Source organism: Lonchura striata, chromosome 13 (genome assembly GCF_050655825.1).
Source record: "Lonchura striata isolate lonStrDom1 chromosome 13, ASM5065582v1, whole genome shotgun sequence".
Classification (NCBI taxonomy): Eukaryota; Metazoa; Chordata; class Aves; order Passeriformes; family Estrildidae; genus Lonchura; species Lonchura striata.
Genome location: NC_140715.1, coordinates 4,356,840 through 4,373,894, shown reverse-complemented (window position 1 = coordinate 4,373,894; position 17,055 = coordinate 4,356,840). Strand labels below are relative to the sequence as shown.

The following is a 17,055-nucleotide window of genomic DNA, read 5'->3' as shown; positions in this document are numbered from 1 at the left end:
TACCGTTCAACTGTTCTGAAGCACATCTGATTCATGACACATTCTGGTTTATCTGAAAGACTTTCCTTAGGCAAAATATGGTTTCCTTACTGTTATGTGTTACTAGCCAAGGAGGCAGTCTTTATTGTGTAGAATGCGATGTACATGACAGGCTTGTTGTGGAGAGTTTTCCTTCTGAATAATTTTTTGTCGGAGCTAGTGCTTGGACCTTCTGATCGGGGTCCACTCCAAACCCCTTCTTTTGAGGGAAGGCTACCATAGTAATGCTTGCTCTAATGAGTCGCGTTAATTTAGCATTTCAGAAAAGCTCTGTGTATTAAGTGAGTATTAGGTCTGAGTGAGCATTGTCATGCATATATTGAGTAAAACTGTAGTAAAAAGTTGTGATGGGAGAACGGGCAGTAATACAGACTGCATCAGAATAGAGTCTTATGTGCCGGTGCAAAATAGCAATGACCTCCCCTGCAGTGCTTCATTCCATGAACATTGTGAACCTTGTGTACATTGTGACTGTTCATGAGAAGTTTGCCTATTCTTTAACACTATTTGATCTGCTGAAAGACTGTTCGTCAAGCACGACTCATATAAAAACTAGAATTGGTGGAGGAGTTTGTGCATTTGGACGTATGTAGTAAATCTCATGATACCCCAAACGTCATACTCACAGACAGTTTCATCTATGTTATACGATCATGACAGAGAAATTTCCCGGGCGGGAGAAATAGCATAATCACAGGAGGCGTGTTACTTCTGTCACGTCGTCATGGGTAGAGGATGGAAACAGAGATCAGCTGGATAAAAGCCGAAGCAGGAGATCCGCGCTGGACGAAAAGCGACGTTTTCTTTGCGGTTATGTCCCGCCCACGCGAGATGTCCGGGGGCAGAGCTCGGCAGCGCTCGGTGCCTGCAGTGCCGGGAGGAGGCTGCGGGCGCCGCTGCTGACCGAGAGGAGCGAGAGGAGCTCGGAGCGCCGCAGCCCCGCCCGCTGCGGATCCGCTCGATCGCTCGCTCGCTCGCTATCAGGCTCGGCGGCGGGCGGTCTGCGAGCGTCCCCTCGGTGCGGAGCCGTTCTGCAGAGAGGCAGAAAGGCCGGCGACAGCACCCGGGAGCGGCGAGTGGAACGGCTGTGCTGGGGAGCCTCTCTGGAGATGTGCGGGGCGGGGAGGCGCTGGGGCCGGCGGCAGCGAGCTCTGCTCTGGGCCGTGCTGCTGGCAGCGTGGGAGGCGGCGTGGGGGCAGCTGCGCTACTCCGTGCCCGAGGAGATGCCCAAGGGCTCGTTCGTGGGCGACGTGGCCAAGGACCTGGGGCTGCAGCTGCTGGAGATCAGCGATCGTGGTGTTCGTGTCGTGTCCGAAGGTAGGACGCAGTATTTTGCTTTGCACGGGAAGACGGGACATTTAGTGACGGCGGAGAGGATCGACAGAGAGCAGCTGTGCCGGCTGGTCGACAAATGCGTGTTGCGCTGTGAGCTGATAGTGGAGGGGCAGATGCAGGTTTACGGAATCGAAGTGGAAATCATGGACATTAACGACAATGCGCCGAGCTTCAAGGAAATAGAGCTGGAAGAAAGAATTAGCGAGGCGACATCCCCAGGGTCTCGGCTTCCCCTGGTCGAGGCTCACGACCCGGATGCGGGCCGGAATTCCCTGCAGAGCTACGAGCTGAGCGGCGACGAGCACTTCTCGCTGGCCGTGCAGGCGGGCCCCGGCGGCGATCAGCGTCCCGAGCTGGTGCTGGCGAAGGCGCTGGACCGGGAGGAGGCGGCGTTTCACGAGCTGGTGCTGAGGGCGATGGACGGCGGCGATCCGGCACGGACGGGCACGGCTCGGATCCGTGTGACGGTGCTGGACGCGAACGACAACGCGCCCGTGTTCAGCCAGGCGGAGTACACGGTGCGTGTGCCCGAGGACGTGCCCGTGGGCTCTGTCCTCGTCACTGTCACGGCCAGTGACGCCGATGAAGGTCTGAATGGTGATGTGAAATACTCGTTGAAAAAAGTGTCAGACATGGCATCGAATATCTTCCATCTGGACTCAGAGACGGGAGCTATTACTCTGTTGCAGAGCCTGGACTTCGAGGAAGGCGACTCTTACGAACTGGAGGTTCAGGCACGGGACGGGGGTGGCCTTTCCGACACTGCCAAAGTCACGATCACCGTGACAGATAAAAACGATAATGCACCGGTGATTTCGGTGAGGTCGGCACTCAGTGAGATTTCCGAGGACACTCCCTCGGGGACGGTGGTAGCCCTACTTCACGTGCAGGACCGGGACTCTGGAGCGAACGGCGAGGTGCGCTGCTCGCTCGACAAGGACGTCCCGTTCCGGCTGGAGAAATCCTATCAAGACTATTACCGTGTGGTGACAGCGAGAGAGCTGGACCGGGAGCAGGTGTCGGAGTACAACGTGACGGTGCGAGCGGCCGACGGCGGGTCGCCGGCGCTGCAGAGCAGCGCGGTGCTGGCGCTGCGGGTGCTGGACGTGAACGACAACGCGCCGGTGTTCACGGAGGAGCGCTACAGCGCGCGGCTGGCGGAGAACAACGCGGCGGGCGCGCTGGTGCTGAGGGTGCGCGCCACGGACGCGGACTGGGGGCAGAACGCGCGCGTGCGCTACCGGCTGGCGGAGGGGCGGGTGCGGGGCGCGCCGCTGTCGTCGTTCGTGTCGGTGCAGGCGGAGACGGGCGCGCTGTACGCGCTGCGCTCCTTCGACTACGAGCAGCTGCGCGAGCTGCAGCTGTGGGTGCGTGCGGAGGACGGCGGCGCGCCGGCGCTGGGCAGCAACGTGTCGGTGCGGCTGCAGATCGTGGACGAGAACGACAACGCGCCGCAGGTGCTGTACCCGCCGGCGGCGGCAGCTCTGGGCTCGGGCGCCGCGTGGTCGGGCGTGGAGCTGGCGCCGCGCTGGTCGGAGGCCGGCGCGCTGGTGGCCAAGGTGGTGGCGGTGGACGCGGACGCGGGGCAGAACGCGTGGCTGTCCTACGAGCTGGCCAAGGCCACGGAGCCGGGGCTGTTCCGCGTGGGGCTGCACAGCGGCGAGGTGCGCACGGCGCGCTCGCCACTGGCCCGCGACGCGGCGCGCCACAGCCTGGTGGTGCTGGTGAAGGACCACGGGCGGCCGGCGCTGTCGGCCACGGCCACGCTGAGCGTGGTGCTGGCCGAGAGCGTGGCCGAGCTGCTGGCCGAGCTGGGCAGCGCGGCCGACGAGGCGGCGGCGCCGGGCGAGCCGGCCGCCAGCCTGACGCGCTGGCTCGTGCTGGCCGTGGCCGCCGTGTCGTGCCTCTTCGTGGCCTTCCTGCTGCTGCTGCTGGCGCTGCGCCTGCGGCGCTGGCGCCGCCAGCAGCTGCTGCCGGCGGACAGCGGCGCCCTGCGCGGCGTGCCCGTGTCGCACTTCGTGGGCATCGACGGCGTGCGCGCCTTCCTCCAGTCCTACTCGCACGAGGTGTCGCTCACGGCCGACTCGCGCAAGAGCCAGCTGCGCTTCTCGGCCGGCAGCTGCTGCGACACCCTCCCGGCCCGGCCGCCGCCCGACGAGCCCGCGCCGCTGCTCGGGGACCACGATCCTGCCGGCGCCCTCCCCGCCGATCCCGCCCCTCCCTCGGTGAGTTTCGGGTCGAATTCTGTCCGTGGCGCTTTCTCCTGCTGCCTCCCTGTACTTTCCCCCCTCTCTTCTCTGTCCTGATTTGGGAAGTATTCTGACGAGTAAGGCATAGTTTCGGTGAGCGATGTGCTGGTGCCTTTTGCTGTGGGGTGGTGGACATAGGAATTCGATCTCAGTGTTACGGTTGATGAGCCTTTGAGGAGAATTCGAGCTCTTCTCTGCTGCAGATTCTCTGTTTGAGATCTTAGTTTTGTGAGTGCAGGTTGTGTAATTTCGGTGATCTCGGCAGTATTCGGTCTCCAATTGTATTATATTACGTGGTAAAGAAGTGGCAGTTTGCATTGTTGTCAGTATCAGCTGTGTTCTTGACAGCACTCGTGCTTGAGCCGAGTGACAGAACATTCGTATTCCCGTCTAGAAATTTTGAATTCGTGATAGTATTTTTAGTTTTGTACACAATCTTATGGCTTTTGTTTTTCTTTCACCCCTGTCCCCCCCGCATAATTGTTTGCTCATTATATTTTAAAAATTATTTATTGTTGTTTAAAACAGTATGAACTACATCGTAGTATGAATTTTTAACAGCAACCGTTTTTTCATGTCTGTCTTTGTTATACTTAATTATCACTCTCCCCATACTCCTTTTCTTTAAATAGTATTTAGGATAAATGTAAACCATTGTTTGAAATTTTAGGTGGACCCGTTTTTGTCTGCTTTGCTTTGGGTTTGTTACATTTCTGACTTTTGAAAGGGTGTTCCTCATCCAGTAGTTGCAGCAATGTCAATTTTGTGTAGCATTCTGTTTTTTTCCAGGAGACCATTTCCAGGCATTTTTGCTTTTGGTTGTGGGGATTTCTTTGGTTGAGTATAAAGTGAGCTTCACACTCGGGAGTGAGTAGAGATGGTGGAAGAGTAGTGCATTTGCTTTTTGCTAATGCTGTTAAATCGAAATTATATATGTTAGTACTGGTTTGTCACCTTGGTAGTGCATCATCATTGTGCTCCTGCAAAGATGGAGTTGAAGAACTGGACGTTCCCAGGCAGAAGGTTCAGATTAGAGACCATATGCCTCTTTTTATGCCTTCAAACTATGGGTGAACATCTAGAAATTAGAGCGTAATGTCGAGATACACTTGTGTAAAGGGTTGTTCATGCTTTTTATGATGCCTTATATCTTGTTTTGCATCATTCTCTGTTGCGCTCGATCTTTCCATGCCAAGTGTTTAAAATGGATGCAATGTAGAAGGAAGAGTGTTATGTACATTTTTAATGCATCACTGGTTAGAAATGTTTTTTTCTTTCTGTGCTTCTTACCAGCCGGTGAGCACAATCCAGAGTTACTGCGCCTGAAGTGATTTTGTGAGAATGATCTGATTGTCTGTGAGAAGCTTCTTGTGCCAAACAAGTTGATTTCCAAAGGATTGTTGCTGTTCTAAGGGAAATTTTTGTCTATTTTACTCTTCGCCATTGTGCCTTTTTCAGAGATGGTGCTGTAGCCGAGGGTGTAGCAACAGTAGGTCCTGATGTGCCAAAGTTCATTTGCCAATGTTCATTTCTTGATCACAGTGTTGCTCACAGGTTTGACTCTTAGACATACACAGGTATTTTCATTGTGAACTGTTTATTGGTTGAAGGTTGTTCCAAAAGTCAGTTGTCTATTTTTGTATTTATCACAGTTGTCGTATAACACAAAGTTTTCAATTAACATTAATTATTTGAAAGCTTGAAAGCAGTGTCTAATTTATGGAATACAACAAAGGGTGAGGGAGGGCAAGATTCTACTTAAGTACTTTCTCAGTATTCTCTCTCTGAAGCTAGAGTGTGGCTGCTTCTTGTTGCAGAGGAAGAGCCTGTTCTCACAGCAATGTTGAGGCCAATTATCATTTCCTAATAACTGTTATGGAGGAAGAGATAAAAACTGTGTCTTGTAGTTTCTATCTTGGTATTTTTTGAGACAGTGGCAAGAGTGGTGTAAGTGGGAACCGAGTTATCGCCAGGACCCTGTGAATGAGCACAGTAAGAATTCATGGAGTTATTTCTTGAGCAATAGGAGTGTTGTGAAAACCTCCTGTACCCGTAGTTTCCCAAAACCTGGTTTGGGTAGCATTTGGAATGATTCAGCTGATCATAACATGCCCTGCTCTCTACAAGGTCAGGAAACAAGAGCTGTTGATTTGTGGAGAGTCTTGTATTTCATGATTTCCTTTGGTTGTTGCAGGGAGGTGGTGTCAGCACAAACAGGCATCGAGGTGGATCAAGTGTTTTATCATTTCTTTTTTCAGACCATCCCACTCCCGGAGCATTCAGTGTCTTGTTGTGGCAAAGGACACATCACTGTGTTTGAGCCATGGGCAAACTGCCTTCTCTAGTTGTGCCTTTCTGAGATTCCTTTTCTGAGTTTTTTTTTTTGTTGTTGTCTTTTTGTCTCGAAGTCTCTGTCCTGGGGAAGGTAGCTGACGTGTCATATATGCCTCAGGCATCACCACAGAGGAGTATTAACATTCATTTTTACAATTCTCAGAGTAAAAAATTCAGCACACTGCTAACTGAAGTATCCTGGGAGCATGGATACCTTTTTCAGTCTGTCCCCATTCTCAGATCTACTTACTTAAGCCGTTCACTGAAAAAGCTTTTTGAAGAAGTGCTTTAAAAGGTCATCCTTCCCAACAGGGCAAGTAGTTGTGGTAATATCCATTATTTGTAAAACTGGAAACATGTAAGGATAATGCTGTTCTAGAGAATAAGACTTATCATTTCCCTCCAGTCACAGTTACTGTGAGAGGGATATAAAAGAACAGGAAAATAAACAAGAATCTCCAGAAAGAAGATGTTGCTTATGGTGCTTCTTAGCTACAAAGATTTCTCTTCCCGAGTATTTTGTAGATGTTCGTTCACAGAGATGGTAGAAATGAAATAAAAGAGCTGGGTAAAGAGAGCCCACAGCAGTAATAGAAGGGTTAGGAATCTGCAAATCTGCAAGGCATTTGATGCAGTGTACCTGCTTGTGCTTACCTGTACTCACCTGGGTTCCCTTGTACGAAGTCTGCGTGATCCTCCACTACTCCACTACACGTTCCACAGCCAGGGTCTTCGTTTTTGCTTCTGAACAGAGCTCCTCGATTCCCCTTTCCGCGGGTATGACAAAACTCGCCAAACTGAACTCTCACTCGCGGTTTTGGGTAGCTGATGGGGGTGAGCAGCCAACGGGGCGGCCCGGGGCGAGACCCCCTTGAGCGCCGTCCGGCGGCTGCAGTGGCGCGGCGGCGCCTCCGGGTGCCGCTGTTGGCCGCCGCCGAGCGGCGCTGGAGCCGCCGCCGCCGCCGCCGCAGCGTCCTGCCCCCGCAGGCTGCTCGCTCGCCCGGCGCCGGCCGCAGCGGCAGCGGCACCGCCACCGGCAGCAGCGGCGGCGGCGGCGAGAGGCGGGGAGAGGCGGCCCGAGCGGGCTGGCTGCGCTGCGGCGGCCCCTGCGCTGCGTGGCGAGAGCGGCTGCAAGGGAAGCGGGGCAGCGGCGGGAGGCAGGAGCGCGGCGAGCGCCGGCGGCAGAGAATGGCGGTGAGGCGGCGGCAGAGGCGCGGGCCGGGCGGCGGGCGAGCGCTGCTGGCCGCGGTGCTGCTGTGCGTGTGGGGCCGGGCGGCGGCCGAGCGGCTCCGCTACGCCATCCCCGAGGAGCTGGGCAGAGGCTCGCTCGTGGGGCCGCTGGCGCGGGACCTGGGGCTCAGCGCGGACGAGCTGCCGGCGCGCAAGCTGCGCCTGAGCGAGGAGAAGCAATACTTCACGGTGAGTGAGGAGAACGGGAACCTGTACGTGAACGAGAGGCTGGACCGGGAGGAGATGTGCGGCGAGTCGGCGACCTGCTCCGTCAGCTTCGAGGTGGTGGTGCACAACCCGCTGAACGTTTTCCACGTCGAAGTGAACATCCAGGACGCGAATGACAACGCGCCGCGCTTTCTTAGGGAAAATATCCACTTCGAAATCATTGAGTCTACACCACCTGGTGCTCGATTTTCTGTGGATGTGGCCGAGGACGCGGACGTGGGCAGTAATTCACTGCAAGGCTACGAGCTGGAGACCAATGGCTACTTCGCAGTGGAGGTGAAGGAGAGCCAAGACGGCAGCAAGTTCGCGGAGCTGGTGCTGCGCCGTGCACTGGACAGGGAGAGCGAGCCGAGCCTGCGCCTGCTGCTGACTGCGCTGGATGGGGGAGACCCGCCCCGCACTGGCACCGCCCAGCTCTGGATCAACGTCACCGACGCCAATGACAACCCACCCGTGTTCGCGCAGGACCGGTACCGCGTCAGCCTGCGTGAGGACACGCCTCCGGGATCAACGGTGCTGAACCTCTCTGCATCCGATGCCGACGCCGGCGCCAACGCACACATCACCTACGGCTTCAGTAAAATGCCGACTAAAATGTTGCAGAAATTCTTGGTGGATGCAGAGAGCGGGACGATCAGTCTGCAGAAGGAGCTGGATTTTGAGGACATGCGAGGCTACATGTTGCTGGTGGAGGCGAGGGATGGTGGCGGTTTGGTAGCACACTGCAAGGTGGAGGTGGAGGTGCTGGACGTGAACGACAACGCGCCCGAAATCACGATTCTGTCACTGTCGAGTCCCGTGCCCGAGGACGCTCCGGTCGGCACCGTCGTCGCCCTGCTGAATGTGCGGGACAGGGACTCGGGCGAGAACGGCCAGGTGTCGTGCGAGCTGTCGGGAGAGGCGCCGCTGTCGATCGTGGCGTCGTCGGGCGGCTCGTACAAGGTGGTGACGGCGGGCGCGCTGGACCGAGAGCAGGCGTCCGAGCACCGCGTGACGGTGGTGGCCCGGGACCGGGGCAGGCCGGCGCTGTGGAGCAGCACGGAGCTGGTGCTGGAGGTGTCGGACGTGAACGACAACGCGCCGGTGTTCGAGGAGGCGGCGTACAGCGCGTACGTGGCGGAGAACAACGCGGCGGGCGCGCTGGTGCTGCGCGTGCAGGCGCGGGACGCGGACGCGGGCGCCAACGGGCGCGTGAGCTACTGGCTGGCGGGCGGCAGCGCGGGCGCGGCGGGCGCGGCGCCGCTCGTGTCGGTGGAGGCGCGGAGCGGCGCGCTGTACGCGCAGCGCTCCTTGGACTACGAGCAGTGCCGCGAGTTCACGCTGGCGGTGCGGGCGCAGGACGGCGGCTCGCCGGCGCGCAGCTCCACGGCCACGGTGCGCGTCTTCGTGCTGGACCGCAACGACAACGCGCCCCGGGTGCTGTGGCCCGCGGCGGCGGCGGCGGGCGAGGCGGCGGCAGGGGCGCCGCCTCCTTTCGAGGTGGTGCCGCGTTCCGCCGAGGCCGGCTACCTGGTGGCCAAGGTGGTGGCGGTGGACGCGGACGCGGGGCGCAACGCGTGGCTGTCCTACGAGCTGGTGCAGGCGTCGGAGCCGGCGCTGTTCCGCGTGGGGCTGCACAGCGGCGAGGTGCGCACGGCGCGGGCCGTGTCCGAGCGGGACGCGGCCAAGCAGCGAGTGGTGGCCGTGGTGAAGGACCACGGGCAGCCGGCGCTGTCGGCCACGGCCACGCTGCACGTGGTGCTGGCCGAGAGCTTGCAGGAGGCGCTGCCGGAGCTGAGCGACAGAGACGCTGTGTCCCACCTGTCGTCTGATTTGAACCTCATTCTTGTTGTGTCGCTCTCCGTCGTGTCCTTATTATTCGTTTCCACGGTCATTTTTGTATTTTTCTTTAAATGTCGACAGTCGAGGAGCCCTCCCATTTTTATAACTTCTGATAAGGAACTGTATTCCACCTTGGGCTCAAAAGCACCGTACAACTACTACAGCAGCACGCTGCCTTTGCCCTATTCCTACGAGGTGTGTTTAGCTTCCGAGTCGGGGCAGAAGGACTTCACGTTCTTGAGATCGGGGGTGGCAGCCTTGTCTACCAATGTCCTCTCCGCTGATCCTGGCTCAGGCACTCGTTCTGGGGAGGACCCTCCTAGCACTGGGAGCTCAACACAGGTGAGCTTCTGCCCTACGGTCCCTCTCTGTGAGTTTTTCTGAATCTTTTCTTCCTCTATTCTGCTGTTGCTGATCAGTAGGGAACCTGCAGGTCTGAACGTGCCGGCGCACTGCTCAATAGCTCAGGGGCATGCGGGTGTGAGTGATTGGGAGTGTACTTCAGATCTTGACTCATCCTTTTGACCTGCCAAATCTTATCTGCAAATTGCTGATTTTCCCCGAGGAGTGGCACAAATATTGCCAGTACTTCTGTCTGTCCTGGAGAAGGACAGACAGCTGCGAGATTCACGGAAATGGAGTGGTGGGATGGACTCGGGGTGGAGCGGGAACAAAAGTGTCTTGGAACCTGAAGCTAAGACAACATTTTCGCCTGGGTCTAGTGACCACTAATTGTCTCAGCCACATTTGGGCTCTTTCATGTGATAATGATGTGTGATCTGTCCCGGCGTGTTTACTCGATAGGGAACTACGCTGTAGTTCTCCTTTTCTGGCAAGTTCGGTTCTTTAGCTCTCTGAACCCCTTTAACAGAAGGTATTTTATACACCCGTAACTCAACTTTTTCCCTCCTTCTGTAGAGTCGGAGCTGGTGCTTCAGTGCAGCTTCAAGCCTGGCATCGAGCAAAAGGAGCTTTTTGTCCCCCGATGCCACCGGCTTCCCTGGAGTGGAGTCAGGGAAAATGCCAAAGTGAGCGGCTAAGGCTGGAATTTGGCTTGAAGCAGTCCCCGGAGGACTGGTGCAGGGGAAGGGGTCTTTCCTCTTAGCTGTTGTACTTTTTCACTCCTCTCCCTCAAAACGGCACTTCCAGGAGCTCTGAAGCGTCGTCTGCGATATTCAGGCTTCCCATTAAAGTGGAGATGTAATGTCTCCAGATTAATCGAAATACGGTAGATGGAAATATTCTGTCTTTCATGCCTTTCCTAAAATCTGTTTTCTACTCATCTCTCCACTGCTTGGCCGTCCCAGTATTGCTGTCATTAAACAGAGAAGGTACTGTGTGCACTCATACACAGGGAGGGAAATTATTTGAGAACTGTGGTCCCCACGTTGAGAAATCATGTGTAGGAAAAACCTAAAATGGGTAGTGATTGGAAAAAGGATTCAGAACTTACAGTGGCTGGGAAAAGGATTCAGAGTTTATTTCAGAGAAATAAGTCACTGAAGACTATTCTGAGATTGAGTGGAAGAGAGCTGTGGATTTTCATGGTTTTAAATTATATGTAAGAAAGGAAGAATATTGGGATTTGGTTTTCTGTGAGAAAAAAAAGTGCTTTGGGAACATTAGATGACTCATATTGGATTTTATTTGTGTGAAACTCTATCACATGTGAACGCTATGTGAACTTTTATCACATTCTGTGGCCAGGTGATAAGAATGATAAATAGCGCTGATAAAGTTTATGTTTTGGCAACGATTAATCAGGAGAAAAAGAAATAGCTGAGCATGTAGATAGGACAGATTGCGCCGACTTTTTCGGTATTACCGACTCTTCATGTAAGTGCCAAACTATTGCATTTCTGGGTGGATCCCATGTGCTCACGGCAGCTTTTAGGATTGTGCGTGGCGAGGGTACGCAGAGAGTAGAGATCCCTCTCGTTCTGGCGAATGTCGCTGTCCAACGCTGGTGGGGTGGCTTGCAGCCCCCTAGGAGCCTAGCCCCCACAATTAGCGGGGTAACAAATAACCCGCCGCAAGTTTCCGAGTCCAGCTTTTGCTTTCCTTATCGGTGTCGGTTGTGCGATGACACCTGGGCGCTGTGTCCCAACTGGGTTCTCCCAGGGTTCCTGACTCTCCCTTATCAAGCATCCTCGTCCCCTTTTCATTACCCCGTGAGAGTCGGGAGGTTCTGCGGGTGACAGACGACGAATGCCAGAATTTCGGTCACTTTATCCGTATGCGTGCTTGAAAAGTCGGGAAACCCGACATAGCACGAGTTGTTGATGACAGCAACAACAACCCAAAGGCAGGTTTTCGACCAGGCACTGCCAGTGCTGTGACCTGCCAGGCTGTTGCTGCGCGGGAACAGGATCCGTTCCTACCCCGGTGAACCTGCATCGCAGGTCGCAGAGCGTGATTTCCCTGAGTCTGGCTGGTGGGAAAAAGTAGTGGGGAGCAACCCGGGAGATGGCGAGAGTAGGAGGGCGTATTAAACCGAGTTTTCTGCGGTTTGTCGGGGAAGACGCCTGCTGGGATAGTGGTGGTAGTGAGGATCCCGCAAGAGGAGCGATGCTCCTAAAAATCCAGCGGCGGGAGCCGCCCCGCGGCGAGACTGTGTTGCGGCCGGTGGAGCTGCTCATAACACGGCAGCAGGAAATCTGTGTCGCTGTGCCGGCTGCGCTGCTTTGGTAGCATACTGAGCCGCGATGTCCCGACACCTTGAAAGGGGATTCCTCCCAGGAAGGGGCTGGCCAAGCATTTGGGTGGGAGAACCGGCATCCTGAAGGTCCTGAGGAAGACTGGGCGCTGGCGCGTCTTGCCGTTGCTGGCTCTCCCGGCACCCTGCGTACCCCGGAGTATCCTTCCCACTCATCCTCCCGCCCTCTCCACCTCCCTTTCTTACTCCCGCTGCCTCATTCCAGCGAGGTGTTCCTGGGACGCACATACCCCAATCACCCCACGTCTCCGTATCGCCCCTTCTGGCCTCACTGCCAACTTCTACAGCTTCTTGCCCGCGCAAACAGTCCCTATGCCCGATCCACCCTGCCTCTGCCAGCGCTCCCCCCGCCTGGCTGTTTCCGTAGCGGGGTTTCTCGCAGGGCTGTGCTCGCAGGTTCGGCCGCTCGAGCCCCGCTGTCTGGGGCCGCGGTCGCCGCGCTCCCTGCGCGGGGCTCGGCGGAGCGCGGCGCGCCCTGCGCGCTGTGCAGTTACTGGCCGGGACTCTGTGTGCCGCTGTCGGCCAATGATGGAGCGGGGGGAACAGGCGGCCCGGCCCCGCTCGGAGCCGGGATGAGGCGCAGACGGTCTCAGAGAGACTCTGCGAGTGAGTCACCGCCGAGCCCGCCGAGCGATGCCCGGCTCCCCGCCGCCGCCGCCGCTTCCCGGGGCCGCTGGGCAGCGGCATGACGGGGCGAGCTGAGAGTTTCTAGCCGGGGCGGGGGGGCGAAGCGGAGAGCGCGGCCGTCCTGTGCGATGAACGGCGTTGCTGTGAGGAGCCGCGGGGTGACGACGGGGCAGGTACTGAGCCTCTTGCTTTTGTTCGGCGTTTCCGACTGGGTTTCCGCCGCGATTCGCTATGCGATCCCCGAGGAGGCGCGGAGAGGCTCCGCGGTGGGGAACGTGGTAGCCGACCTGGCGCTGGACCTCGGGCGGCTGCCGGGGCGCCGATTGCGGGTGGTGTCCGGCGGCAACAAGAAGTACTTCGGGGTGGATCTGACGAGCGGGGCGCTGCTGGTGAACGAGAGGATAGACCGGGAGGAGCTTTGCGGCGCGCTCTCTCCCTGCTCCCTCAGCTTTGAGATCGTGGTGGAAAACCCGCTCGAGCTGTACAGCGGCACCGTAGAGATCCAGGACATCAATGACAACGATCCGGTTTTTCCCAGCAGCCAGGCGAGGCTGGAAATCAGTGAGTCGGTGGCTGCCGGAGCGCGCTTCCCGCTAGAGAGCGCGCAAGACCCCGATGTGGGAATTAACTCTTTGCAAACCTACCAGCTCAGCGCCAACCCGAACTTTGCGCTCGACGTGCAGACAAGGGTGGATGGCAGCAAGTACGCAGAACTGGTATTAGAGAAGGAGCTGGACAGGGAGGAGCAAAGGGAGCTGAATTTGGTCTTGACGGCGCTGGATGGAGGCAGCCCGCCACGGTCGGCTCACGTGCAGATCCACATTGACGTTGTAGATGCCAATGACAATGCCCCGGTCTTCAACCAGTCCACCTATAAGGCGAGTGTGAGGGAGAACACGCCCAGCGGTACCCTGGTCGCCAGGATCAGTGCCTACGACCTGGATGATGGGCCCAATGGAGACATCGTCTACTCCTTCAGCAGCCACACCCCAGCCAAGGTACGAGAACTCTTTGCTCTGGACTCAGCCACAGGGGAGCTGAGGGTCAAGGGTCAGCTGGACTATGAGGAAACAAAGTTGTACGAGATTTACTTACAGGCTAAAGACAAGGGAGCCGTTCCTGGTGTGGCTCATTGCAAAGTGCTGGTGGAAGTCGTGGATGTGAATGACAATGCTCCAGAGGTGACAGTGACTTCTGTCTACAGCCCTGTGCCTGAAGATGCAGCCCCAGGGACGGTCGTAGCTCTGCTGAGTGTAACAGACTTGGACTCCCATGACAATGGCCTGGTGAACTGTTTTATTTCCCCTGGGATCCCGTTCATGCTCAGCTCCTCCCTTAAAAATTACTACACATTGAAAACAGAAGGAGCTCTAGACCGGGAAAAGGCAGCAGAGTATAACATCACTATCACAGCCAAGGACTCGGGCTCACCACCCTTGTCTGCAGTAAAACACATCCAGGTGCAGGTGTCAGATGTCAATGACAACGCTCCCAGGTCTTCCCAGGACTCCTATGATGTCTATGTTCTGGAGAACAACATGCCTGGCATCCCCATCCTTAATGTGAGCGCCACAGATCCGGACCTCGGGCGCAATGCCCACCTCTCCTATACCCTTTTGCAGGGTGACACCACTTTTGGCCACCTCTTCTCCATCAACCGGGAGAATGGCACCCTCTACGTGCTCACCTCCCTGGACCATGAGGACCAGGTGGAGTTCAACATGATGGTGCAGGTCCAGGACGGTGGCTTTCCGCCTCTGGCCACTAATGTCTCAGTCAGTGTGTTTGTCACTGACCTCAATGACAATGCCCCGATGGTGCTGTACCCTCACCCCAACACCACTGCCACCTACACCGATGTGGTGGCACCAGGCACGCCTGCTGGGCACATGGTCACCAAGGTGGTGGTGGTGGATGCGGATGCAGGGTACAATGCCTGGATCTCCTATACCCTGTTGCAGGCCACTGACCCCAGCCTCTTCTCGGTTGGGCTGCACAATGGGGAGATCTTCACGGCCCGCCAGCTCCGTGAGGACGACGCTCCCGAGCACACCTTAGTCATCCTCCTGAAGGACCATGGGGAGCCTGTGCTGTCCACCAGTGCCACTGTCTCTATCTCTGTGGCCGAGATGGTCAAGGAGGTGCTCACTGACCTCACTGATGTGGCACCTGCCAATGATCCCAGGAGACATGTGACTTTCTATCTCATCCTGGCTGTGATTTTGGTGTCAGCAGCCTTCTTCATCACCATGTTGTCTGTGGGCATCTTCAAGTGCTACAAGTGGAGGCAGTCAAGGGAGCTGTACAACAGCTCCAGGAGCACCACGTACAGGACACCAGGGCCCTTCCACCACATTGATGCCGTGAGGGGTGGCTTCACGCCGCCCAGCTTCTACCACCAGGTCTATCTCACCACAGACTCTCGCCAGAGTGATCTCCTGTGTAAAAAGCCCTTCACTTCCAGCCCCTTGGGGAGCCGCCAGGGCACCATAAGGAATGGTGAGCCAGGGCTGTACCACCAGATTGTGGGCACTGCCAGCCGGCTCCCCACACCTGCCGAGGTAATGTAGCTTCTTCCTTGGCATGTCCCAGCGCTGGGCAGAGCCATGGTTTGGGCCGTATGCGTGTGGCTGTGTGTTGGGGTTGGGAGGGACATCCAGTCGTGTCATGCCCCTACAGCTGAACAGGTGTTCTTTGGCATCAGATGAGCCATCCTGAGGGCTGATGACTTTTGCACTGTGATAAGCAGGATGAAGTGAGTCAGTTTGCTCATTTTGGCAATCATACGTCTTTTGGATGCAGTTTTGGGTACGCCTTGCATGACTAACCGGTGGAGGCTGAGGTCAGCTTGAAACCACTTGTTAATCCTTGGCACGAAGTTGGTTGTTACTGGTATTTCCTTCCCTTTGCAAAAGGAGGGCCAAGGGGAGCACTTGTGCCGCAGGGGAACGTAATTTCTGTGCGTCGTGACTTGATGGGGGCTGGAGAGCTGGGGGTGCAGATGGGGCTGGGAGCTGGGGATCGGTGTGTCGCCTCTCACAGTGCAGCACGCAGAGCTGAAGGATGATGCTGGTTCCTCTGACAGACCGTAGTCATAGAGCAATCCCTTCCATCTGTGCCGTTCCTCATGTTTGACTGCTGAATGGTTCCGGTTTTATTTCCACGGAAGTTCCGTGCTGATGTTCGCTTTGGGGGAGGAGGTGGGATTGCAGACTGCCCCAGTTGCTTGCAGGGTTCTGCTGAGCTGGACTTTGGCTCTGAGCAGGGTGGTGAGCCCTCCACTCAGATGTTGTTCAAAAACCCTATTACAAGCTCTGCATGATTCGTAATATGCTGTCTCTGGTGATGGCTGATGTCCTCCCTGCAGGCTGGAAGGCGTTTGCGCATGGCAGCAGCTTCTGTGCTTCTCCCCCGGTGAGAATTGTGCTGCTTAATTTGAAAGCTTTCAATTACAGGAATGCTTCAATCTTAAGAGGTGAGGTCAGGTAGTGGATCCAATGGAGGTGGAGTGTGGATCTGGTGGATTTCCAAGGTCATTGGTGCTGGTAATTAGTCCTTCCTGGGAGGCAGTGGGTAGGAGTGACTGGTTCCTCAGAGCAGAAGGAAGTGAGGTGCAGCGGAAGCTGTTCATGGGTGTGAGGCTGCGTGTGCTGCCTGCTCAGTGTGGCCAAATCACAGAAGGAGGCAGAAACCTCTCAGATTTATTTTATGGCTTTTTATTTTTTCCCTTGCTTGCGTCATTGCTCAGACTCAGCACTCCTGATTTGTGGCAGGTGAGAATGGCTGCAGCAGCTGCAGGAGCAAGTGTTCCTCTGCATTATCAGGGCTGTGCTATGGCTGGGGACAAGGATGTACTCTGCACCAAAGCATCCTGACAAGATGCCTTTGGGGGATGAGGGCAATAAATTATTTGAGAGTGGAGGTGGAAGGAGGGCAGCAAGCCTGAGCTCCAGCCATGACTCCCTCCTACTGCCCAGTACTGCCCTGGGAAGGCACTGGCAGTGAGAAATCAGGGCTGGCTCTGGCCCTGGATTTTCAGTCTTTGTGGTGACAACGGACTGTGTCAAGCCTGCAAAGGCTTTACACCTCCTTGCTTTGCAGGGCACAGCCCGCCCACAAAAGCGATGCAGGGGGAAAGATGCTGGCCCTGTCTCTAGCAGGTGCCGTGTCCTGCCATGAGGGATCCTACCCTGCAGGATCTACAGTGATCCCTGGGTTGTCTGGCTCTCCACAGAGTGAGTTCTGACCCTGTGGACTAAGTAACATCTCCTTTTCCATCCTAGACACCCCATGCCCTTCCTGCCTTGTCCCACTGCCCCCATCCCAAGCTCTGACAGCCCCGAACAGCAGCAGGGTCCCCGTGTAAAGCCCTTGCTCCAAGTCCTTGGTGCCCGAGCCATGTCAGGGCACTGAGTGGTTTCTCCCAGCTATGTGGGCTTTGCTGGGGGCTTCTGCTGAGGCACTGCAGCAGCACCA

At 56.4% G+C, this 17,055-nt stretch overlaps 2 protein-coding genes across 23 annotated transcripts in view; one reads left to right on the top strand and one right to left on the bottom strand.

Annotated features, from left to right (window-relative positions):
- LOC110481538 (protocadherin gamma-C5) overlaps positions 1-17,055 on the top strand; it is a 216,632-nt gene that overhangs the window by 165,054 nt on the left and 34,523 nt on the right. Inside the window, exon 1 of one of the 22 annotated variants that reach the window (XM_085591122.1) lies at positions 975-3,599. The exons of 20 other annotated variants lie outside the window; for them this stretch is intronic. In XM_085591122.1, the coding sequence (XP_085447248.1) occupies positions 1,149-3,599 (2,451 nt within the window). In that variant the 5' untranslated portion in view covers positions 975-1,148. Of the gene's footprint in view, positions 1-974; positions 3,600-12,531; positions 15,141-17,055 lie in introns of those variants that run through there. One more of the 22 variants, XM_085591132.1, reaches the window with a different exon arrangement.
- Positions 3,599-7,516, bottom strand: LOC146766120 (uncharacterized). Its single transcript, XM_085591665.1, has 3 exons — positions 7,376-7,516; positions 6,612-7,249; positions 3,599-6,521 (listed from the first exon to the last, which is right to left on the bottom strand). The coding sequence occupies exons 1-3, from the start codon at positions 7,514-7,516 to the stop codon at positions 6,491-6,493; spliced, it is 810 nt and encodes a 269-aa protein (XP_085447791.1). The 3' UTR covers positions 3,599-6,490.